At 46.1% G+C, this 9,811-nt stretch overlaps 2 protein-coding genes across 2 annotated transcripts in view; both read right to left on the reverse strand.

The window, feature by feature from the left end:
- Positions 1-354: 354 nt before the first annotated feature.
- On the reverse strand, positions 355-6,590 carry LOC306842002 (P2Y purinoceptor 3). The gene is made up of 2 exons (XM_079373395.1): positions 6,382-6,590; positions 355-2,205 (listed from the first exon to the last, which is right to left on the reverse strand). Exon 2 carries the CDS (start codon positions 2,050-2,052, stop codon positions 616-618), a length of 1,437 nt encoding a protein of 478 aa, XP_079229521.1. The 5' UTR covers positions 2,053-2,205; positions 6,382-6,590; the 3' UTR covers positions 355-615.
- A 3,197-nt stretch (positions 6,591-9,787) lies between these two features.
- Positions 9,788-9,811, reverse strand: part of LOC306841998 (schwannomin-interacting protein 1) — a 4,236-nt gene continuing 4,212 nt past the window's right edge. The window contains exon 7 of the mRNA XM_079373390.1: positions 9,788-9,811. This exon is cut by the window's right edge and continues 269 nt beyond it. The gene's annotated coding sequence lies outside the window, so the exon portion shown is untranslated.

The raw sequence follows: 9,811 nt of genomic DNA on the forward strand, positions 1-9,811 counted from the left end.
CATTGTCATTTTTGAAGTTGCTAACTGGATTATAAACAATAGCGAGGCAGTTTCAGTAGCAAAAATCTTTTATTGCTAAGAATTGCTAAACTGAAAGTCAAGGAAAGTTGCCCATCTCTCCAAATGCAATTTTGTCACAAGACTATAGAAAATGGGTCCAGAGATTGACCAAAACCCCAGTCTTTATGGTGCCTCATAAAGCTGACACAAAAAAACGTCCATGTTCCAAAATATGACTACTTTAAACCAACATGAGGTTGGATTCATCATGTCACTGCATCACCAGCGTAAACTCAGACCTCTGTCTTTCACTTTTCATACTCACGTGGTGTTCCTGTAGGCCTCTGTTTCCTCAGATGTTCCAATCGGGTAGTTTTAGAACTTGTTTTACAACCTTTACAGTGCACAAGAGGTGAACAGTTCAAAGTCTCTGAATGCTGGGTCACGGCAAACCGGCTGATAATCAGAAATAAAAGGCATACTGAACATTTTGCTTTGGTTTTTCTTTAATCATTGCTTTTGCTACAGTTCTTCACATGCTACATATTATTTTGATTTCCAGTCATAGAAATAATACAGTGTATCTAAAAGGCTTTTTCTTTCCTCTTAGAAAAGTCATTCAACTATAAACCGAACTTTTGCTCTGTTCATGTACGGCGGACTGTTGTGAAAAGCTTTATTCTCCTCGTTGTGTATTCCATCTTCTATTCCAGCTTCATCTGCGTCCTTTCCTTTTCCCATCATCCTCAGAGGCTGCAGAAGCCCGCCTTGTTGGTGATTGATGGTGTTTACTGTGTGGCAGCAATGAGCTCCACCTTTGTCTTTGGTCAGGAAGTATAGGAGGGCGTTGAGCCATGCGTTAAAGGACGCCAAAGGTCGGGTGATCTTATAGCACATGGAGACCATGGTGATGGTGTGGCATGGGACTCTATTGGTCACTTTTAGCAGGAGGAAGATGGTTCTGGTTACGTGGAAGGGGAAGAAGCAGAGAGCAAAGAGAAGGGTGATTGTAATTATGGTCTTAATTGATTTGCGTCTGCGATTGGCGTAGGGGGAGTTTGCGCCAAGAAAAATTGAAACTCCTTCATCTCTTATCCGTGTCCTCGACATGCCATTGCTTCCTCTTCTTTCTCCTCCATCGATCTTAGGACTTTTTCGAAAATGTCTATGTATCCCTTCGTCTCCCTCTGCTTTGGAACCTCTGCTGGACAAGGGCTGAACATGCAGACTCCTAAATATGGTCAGAACAACATGAGAGTAACACCAGGCAATGATGGTAAACGGCACAAAAAAGCCCAGCAAATGGAGAATGATTCCATAGGGTACGTAATCAGAAAACTCCTTATCAATGGCATCGTCCCAACAGTTCTGGTACTCCTCAATGACCACCCCTAGGTTCCCATTGCTAGTACTACCATTCATTGATAATACTTCATTACTAAGGTTGACTGTTCTGCTACCATTACCATTAAGACCAGCAGATCTCGTTACATGTCCAGTTTGAGCAAACCGAAAGATTGGGCAAGTCAAAGCAAACACAACGATCCAAACCACGACACAGGTGCACTTGACAGCCTTCTTGGTCTCCAGTGTGATGACTCTCATCGGGTGGCAGATTCCAAGGTATCTGTGCACGGAGATACAGGTGAGGAAGAAGATGGAGCAGTAAAGGTTAAAGTAGAAAAGAAAGCGGACCAAACGGCACATAAAGTCCCCAAACATCCAGCGATCCCGCATCACGTAACTAGCCACCAGGAACGGCAGCGACAATCCGTACATAAAGTCGGTAGAGGCCAGGTTGACCATGTAGATCAGGGAGGCATTCCATCGCTTTGTCCTGCGGAAGGATCGGTAGAGGATGACAGAGTTTAGGGAAATGCTGAAGATAAAGGTGAAAGAGTAGCAGATGGGGAGGAAGATGTACTTGTAAGACTCGTCTATGCTGCAGGATGGAGATGGAGGGATGGTAGAGGGAGAAGGGGAGAAGGCTTCATAGAGTTTGTTGAGTACAGATGCGCTGATGTTGAGAGGAACTCCACTGCTGGATGACATTTTGAGTGATTCAATGATGTTCAGGTTAGGGAGACGTTGATTATTGTACTTTTGGGAATCTGTCAAGCTTTTTTTCTGTCATCCTTGAGACTTCCTTTGTGATCTGGTGCAGCAGATTCTCAGAGGATTTTAAAAGTTCCAGAAGTGGGTCACCTAAAGATAAAGAGACACATCAGTCATACACTTGTGTCAACTTAGACAAAAATGAGAATCCTGGTATTTTCCATCCTTGGTCCTCTTTCAACATATGTTGGGATCACAATGACTTAAATATACTGTACAAAAAGATTTCTATAGCCTTCGGTGGTCAAACAGGCAGGAATGGTTGTGATACAATCCTTGGGCGCAAATGTGCTCCAAATTGAAGTTCTTTTAAGCTGCATGCACCAATCAAAGTAAGGCTTTTGTCCTTCGGACCCCCTAAAAACTTGGTTCCCTATGGATATGAAAACCACCTTTTATTCTGGATCTTATTCTGGATCAGTTCATCACTTTTTGGATAAGGTAGTAATTTTGTCATTTATGTTTATACAGCTTGTTTTAGTCTGCAGATTAAAGCTCCAACAGATCTCAGCCTGATTGTAACTCCAGACAGAGCTGATGTCAAATTTTATACTTGACCAACTGCAGGTTGTCTGTATTGAACCCTGAACATCCTCTTCTAAAAGGGGCCCTACATTTTGTTTTTTCTAATAGGGGACTAACTGGAAAGGAGTAGCTTCCAGTTACCTCTCCTCCCCCTCCTCTCTGACTGTTGACCAGGATTTTGCACAATCTGTTTGACCTCCTGCTGTATGCTGCTGATTCTTTGTGCTTGTTTGCCTTCCTGTGTACAAGGGTATGCTGCTGATTCAGTTCTTCTTCTCACCCCATTAACTCTGCAATAAGTAACCACACTTCCCTCCGGTGTCTGTGCACATCCGTCATACTCCCATCACACTGGATGAATTTATGATACATAGATTTGGGCACCATCATTATTAAGTCCACAATTTAAGAAAACAACAGGGTTCAGTCAGGTAGAAACCCTTCAGCACTCTGTTGAAAGCTTCATTATCAGCATGTTAGCATGGGCACACAGACAGACGCCACTGTATGTTTGTGTAAACATGAAGAGTGGTTATATGCACAGGTGATACACCACTTAACTACAGAGGTCAACAAAGGTCTCTGTCCTATAACCTATGGGCATAGTCTTAGCAGGCTTATCTGCTGAGATGTAAAAGGTGTTGAAAAACCAAGATCAGGAATAACGCTGAGTTCATGCACTGTTGACAATTTCGAGAAGATTCAGACAGTCTGTCCCTGAAATCTTCCACAGTTGGTTGTTAACACGTGAAGGCTGGACATGACTTAAAAATGACAATGAAGAAGTGGCAGACGAAGGTCCAACACTGTTGACCACAGAGTGCTGCTGATTAAATAAGTGCCATGTGTTGTTTGACAGAATCACATTAAACGGTTTCATTATGTGCACAGAGATCAGAGCAGACATCTGCAGACAATCTCAGAGGATGGCTGTAACGTCTGCAGCAGGTAAACAGACTGTAACGTCTGCAGCAGGTAAACAGACTGTAACGTCTGCAGCAGGTAAACAGGCTGTAACGTCTGCAGCAGGTAAACAGGCTGTAACGTCTGCAGCAGGTAAACAGACTGTAACGCCTGCAGCAGGTAAACAGGCTGTAACGTCTGCAGCAGGTAAACAGACTGTAACGTCTGCAGCAGGTAAACAGACTGTAACGTCTGCAGCAGGTAAACAGACTGTAACGTCTGCAGCAGGTAAACAGGCTGTAACGTCTGCAGCAGGTAAACAGACTGTAACGTCTGCAGCAGGTAAACAGACTGTAACGTCTGCAGCAGGTAAACAGGCTGTAACGTCGGCAGCAGGTAAACAGGCTGTAACGTCTGCAGCAGGTAAACAGACTGTAACGTCTGCAGCAGGTAAACAGACTGTAACGTCTGCAGCAGGTAAACAGGCTGTAACGTCTGCAGCAGGTAAACAGACTGTAACGTCTGCAGCAGGTAAACAGACTGTAACGTCTGCAGCAGGTAAACAGACTGTAACGTCTGCAGCAGGTAAACAGGCTGTAACGTCTGCAGCAGGTAAACAGACTGTAACGTCTGCAGCAGGTAAACAGACTGTAACGCCTGCAGCAGGTAAACAGGCTGTAACGTCTGCAGCAGGTAAACAGACTGTAACGTCTGCAGCAGGTAAACAGACTGTAACGTCTGCAGCAGGTAAACAGGCTGTAACGTCGGCAGCAGGTAAACAGGCTGTAACGTCTGCAGCAGGTAAACAGACTGTAACGTCTGCAGCAGGTAAACAGACTGTAACGTCTGCAGCAGGTAAACAGGCTGTAACGTCTGCAGCAGGTAAACAGGCTGTAACGTCTGCAGCAGGTAAACAGACTGTAACGTCTGCAGCAGGTAAACAGACTGTAACGTCTGCAGCAGGTAAACAGACTGTAACGTCTGCAGCAGGTAAACAGGCTGTAACGTCTGCAGCAGGTAAACAGACTGTAACGTCTGCAGCAGGTAAACAGACTGTAACGCCTGCAGCAGGTAAACAGGCTGTAACGTCTGCAGCAGGTAAACAGACTGTAACGTCTGCAGCAGGTAAACAGACTGTAACGTCTGCAGCAGGTAAACAGGCTGTAACGTCGGCAGCAGGTAAACAGGCTGTAACGTCTGCAGCAGGTAAACAGACTGTAACGTCTGCAGCAGGTAAACAGACTGTAACGTCTGCAGCAGGTAAACAGGCTGTAACGTCTGCAGCAGGTAAACAGGCTGTAACGTCTGCAGCAGGTAAACAGGCTGTAACGTCTGCAGCAGGTAAACAGACTGTAACGTCTGCAGCAGGTAAACAGGCTGTAACGTCTGCAGCAGGTAAACAGGCTGTAACGTCTGCAGCAGGTAAACAGACTGTAACGTCTGCAGCAGGTAAACAGGCTGTAACGTCTGCAGGTAAACAGGCTGTAACGTCTGCAGCAGGTAAACAGGCTGTAACGTCTGCAGCAGGTAAACAGGCTGTAACGCCTGCAGCAGGTAAACAGACTGTAACGTCTGCAGCAGGTAAACAGGCTGTAACGTCTGCAGCAGGTAAACAGACTGTAACGTCTGCAGCAGGTAAACAGACTGTAACGTCTGCAGCAGGTAAACAGGCTGTAACGTCTGCAGGTAAACAGGCTGTAACGTCTGCAGCAGGTAAACAGACTGTAACGTCTGCAGCAGGTAAACAGACTGTAACGTTTGCAGCAGGTAAACAGGCTGTAACGTCTGCAGCAGGTAAACAGGCTGTAACGTCTGCAGCAGGTAAACAGACTGTAACGTCTGCAGCAGGTAAACAGGCTGTAACGTTTGCAGCAGGTAAACAGGCTGTAACGTCTGCAGCAGGTAAACAGGCTGTAACGTCTGCAGCAGGTAAACAGACTGTAACGTCTGCAGCAGGTAAACAGACTGTAACGTCTGCAGCAGGTAAACAGGCTGTAACGTCTGCAGCAGGTAAACAGACTGTAACGTCTGCAGCAGGTAAACAGGCTGTAACGTTTGCAGCAGGTAAACAGGCTGTAACGTCTGCAGCAGGTAAACAGGCTGTAACGTCTGCAGCAGGTAAACAGGCTGTAACGTCTGCATGTAAACAGACTGTAACGTCTGCAGCAGGTAAACAGACTGTAACGTCTGCAGCAGGTAAACAGGCTGTAACGTCTGCAGCAGGTAAACAGACTGTAACGTCTGCAGCAGGTAAACAGACTGTAACGTCTGCAGCAGGTAAACAGACTGTAACGTCTGCAGCAGGTAAACAGGCTGTAACGTCTGCAGCAGGTAAACAGGCTGTAACGTCTGCAGCAGGTAAACAGACTGTAACGTCTGCAGCAGGTAAACAGACTGTAACGTCTGCAGCAGGTAAACAGGCTGTAAATAAGCCGAATAAAACATCTTTATATCATAAACTGGAGTTTTTTTTATAAATCTTAATCCACTCACAGTCATCAAACGGTGTTGGTCTACATTGACATCCATCTGATTTATAACATTTGAAAACTTTACAGAAATAAATAGAACACAAAGACAATTCTTTAACTGTTCCTACATCAGTGAGATTGAGTGTACTTCTTTTTAAGGTCATTTTTGTCTCTTCTTCAGCGAATAGTTCATCAGGAGAACAGTTTGTAACATGTTTATAAAGTTTATGTTCAAAGCATTAATTATATCATCTGATGTTTAAACATTGACAGCTGTCCCGTCCAAACACATGTCGGTGGGTGCATGGAGTGTTTGTGCTCATAAATTCCTGCATCACTGCGCTCACAGGTCAGACAAAGAGCTCACCTGTCCATATGGCTCCTGTTCCGTCTGCGGCCCATCAGAATAATCATAGAAACATCCAGAAGGCTCAGAATGCTGCTTCACTTTGCATCAGCTGGTTTTTAAAGACCACCCAGGCCTTAAACCACAGCTCCCAGTTCGGACGCTTGTGACCTTCGCTGGTGGACGTCTGAAGGTTTCTTCCGTTTCTGCTGAAGAGAGAAAACAGTCTGGCTGGTTTCTATGGTGACCAGTCCCTCCCCCGTCATCGTGTCTTCCTGCCCCCGCCCCCCCGTCTCTTTAACTCACCTGTTGAGCACAGACGGAGAACAGATCCTAAATATCAAGACACGCCTGAACTGTCGAGGCACTTTCATGTTTTCAGCCCCCGTGAACTTTTGTTTTCACAACACTGAAACTAAAGTGCAGTGTGTGTGTGTGTGTGTGTGTGTGTGTGTGTGTGTGTGTGTGTGTGTGTTCACACATGCTCCTCCCAGCAGGAGAAGATATCAGGAGAAATGAAGAGAAAATACTTGAGCCATGATTTTCATGTCCAACATTTTAATCTGTAATAAAGTCATTTATGTTCAGAGCTCGTCAGTGAAGAAGAAAACAGAAACAACAATAATCCTGTTTGACAGCATTTGATGAATTTGTGCCGAGACTCAAAAAAACATAATTCCCTTACGCATCCGAGAAGGACGAGAACATTTCAAAGCTCTTCAGTGAGATGAATGAACCTGATCTATCGTCAGCAGCTTCGCTCTCAGTCAGCTCACTCCAGGTGACATCAGAAGGTGAGCGCTTCTGATTGGGCCACGCACTCACAGGACACTGCTGAACGCTTCAGTTCAATCTGAGAGATCGACAGATTTAAGTCACAAATGTTTCTGACCAATAAAATCAGTGCAGAGACTTTAAGTGAGACTCGTTGGACTAAAGGAAGGACCAGAGTCTCCAGAGGACACAGGTGAGATGATTTCAACTTTGAAGGTCAGAAATAAAACTCAGTCTTCTCCTAAAGTGAAGCTGCTCCACCGTCCCTTCAAAATAAAACTCAGTCTTCTCCTAAAGTGAAGCTGCTCTTTGTCCCTTCAAAATAAAACAAAGTCTTCTCCTAAAGTGAAGCTGCTCCATTGTCCCTTCAAAATAAAACTCAGTCTCCTCCTAAAGTGAAGCTGCTCCATTGTCCCTTCAAAATAAAACTCAGTCTTCTCCTAAAGTGAAGCTGCTCTTTGTCCCTTCAAAATAAAACTCAGTCTCCTCCTAAAGTGAAGCTGCTTGTCCCTTCAAAATAAAACTCAGTCTCCTCCTAAAGTGAAGCTGCTCTTTGTCCCTTCAAAATAAAACTCAGTCTCCTCCTAAAGTGAAGCTGCTCTTTGTCCCTTCAAAATAAAACTCAGTTTCCTCCTAAAGTGAAGCTGCTTGTCCCTTCAAAATAAAACTCAGTCTTCTCCTAAAGTGAAGCTGCTCCATTGTCCCTTCAAAATAAAACTCAGTCTCCTCCTAAAGTGAAGCTGCTCTTTGTCCCTTCAAAATAAAACTCAGTTTCCTCCTAAAGTGAAGCTGCTTGTCCCTTCAAAATAAAACTCAGTCTCCTCCTAAAGTGAAGCTGCTCTTTGTCCCTTCAAAATAAAACTCAGTCTCCTCCTAAAGTGAAGCTGCTCTTTGTCCCTTCAAAATAAAACTCAGTTTCCTCCTAAAGTGAAGCTGCTTGTCCCTTCAAAATAAAACTCAGTCTTCTCCTAAAGTAAAGCTGCTCCATTGTCCCTTCAAAATAAAACTCAGTCTTCTCCTAAAGTGAAGCTTTGTCCCTTCAAAATAAAACTCAGTCTCCTCCTAAAGTGAAGCTTTGTCCCTTCAAAATAAAACTCAGTCTTCTCCTAAAGTGAAGCTTTGTCCCTTCAAAATAAAACTCAGTCTCCTCCTAAAGTGAAGCTGCCCCTTTGTCCCTTCAAAATAAAACTCAGTCTCCTCCTAAAGTGAAGCTTTGTCCCTTCAAAATAAAACTCAGTCTCCTCCTAAAGTGAAGCTTTGTCCCTTCTGGGCCTCCGTACATGTGTGACTGTGTCTGCAGAGACTCTGTCCTCTGACTGGATTTGACTCTTCTGATTTGTTCTGGTTGACTCGGGACGTTTGTGGGCGGAGCTGGTGTGTTTCCTCCAGCCAATGAGAGCGCAGCAGGTGAGTTTAGCTCAGTGATTGGAGGAGATTCAAAGTGGTGAATATGACGGACGTGGACGTAGAAAATGCTTTTTTCATTTGCTGAATCATTTGACATGAACGTTCCCTTTGTGCATCTTTGACCCGGAGAGGAGCGTGTTCGACACGCCACAGAGGAGCGCGTTCGACACGCCACAGAGGAGCGTGTTCGACACGCCACAGAGGAGCGCGTTCGACACGCCACAGAGGAGCGTGTTCGACGCGCCACAGAGAGGTCATGGGATGTCACCTGCTCCGCTCTCTGTGAGAAGACATGGAACTCATCTTTAACTGAGACACAAAAAGAAAACGCTAACAGTTGTTGTGCAGTAATTTCTGGCCAATGAAAATAAGAAATGATTCAACATGCGGCGTCTGAACTTCTGTTTATGATGCTGTGGTATCAGACAGGCGGCGATCTCATTTGGTTTTTACTAGAATCCTAAAAATCCCTGAGCACACGTGACATGAGCGAGCGGGGCGGTGACATCATCCTGCAGTCCAACGTTCAGTCAGAGACGCCGCTCTGCGCTCAGACTTGAAACGACACGTTGAAGCCTGTAACACCCGTCCTGCCTTTCATGTTGTCCTCCTTTACATGCTCAAGACACAAACCAGAACCGTCCCCGTTCAGGACTGTGAACAGTCCTTTAGAGACTCCCTTTACAAACAGGCCTCTCCTCAAACTCTCCTCTGTGATTGGCTGCCACAATGTCCTTACACTGTTTAATGTGCTAAGACTATTCATGAGATATACAAACCCTCCTGGTCCTCAGAGCGAGGTCGGGTCCTGGTCCTCAGAGCGAGGTCGGGTCCTGGTCCTCAGAGCGAGGTAGGGTCCTGGTCCTCAGAGCGAGGTCGGGTCCTCGCCCTCAGAGCGAGGTCGGGTCCTCGCCCTCAGAGGGATGTCTGGTCCTCGCCCTCAGAGCGAGGTCGGGTCCTCGCCTCAGAGCGAGGTCGGGTCCTCGTCCTCAGAGCGAGGTCGGGTCCTTGTCCTCAGAGCGAGGTCGGGTCCTCGTCCTCAGAGCGAGGTCGGGTCCTCGCCCTCAGAGGGATGTCTGGTCCTCGCCCTCAGAGGGATGTCTGGTCCTCGCCCTCAGAGGGATGTCTGGTCCTCGCCCTCAGAGGGATGTCTGGTCCTCGCCCTCAGAGGGATGTCTGGTCCTCGCCCTCAGAGGGATGTCGGGTCCTCGTCTCAGAGCGAGGTCGGGTCCTCGTCCTCAGAGCGAGGTCGGGTCCTCGTCCTCAGAGC

This window comes from Symphodus melops, assembly GCF_947650265.1.
Source record: "Symphodus melops genome assembly, contig: SUPER_20_unloc_3, whole genome shotgun sequence".
Lineage (NCBI taxonomy): Eukaryota > Metazoa > Chordata > Actinopteri > Labriformes > Labridae > Symphodus > Symphodus melops.

Coding starts and splice junctions, on each gene's coding strand:
- LOC306842002 (XM_079373395.1), bottom strand. CDS start 2,052: ATGTCATCCAGCAGTGGAGTTCCTCTCAACATCAGCGCATCTGTACTC.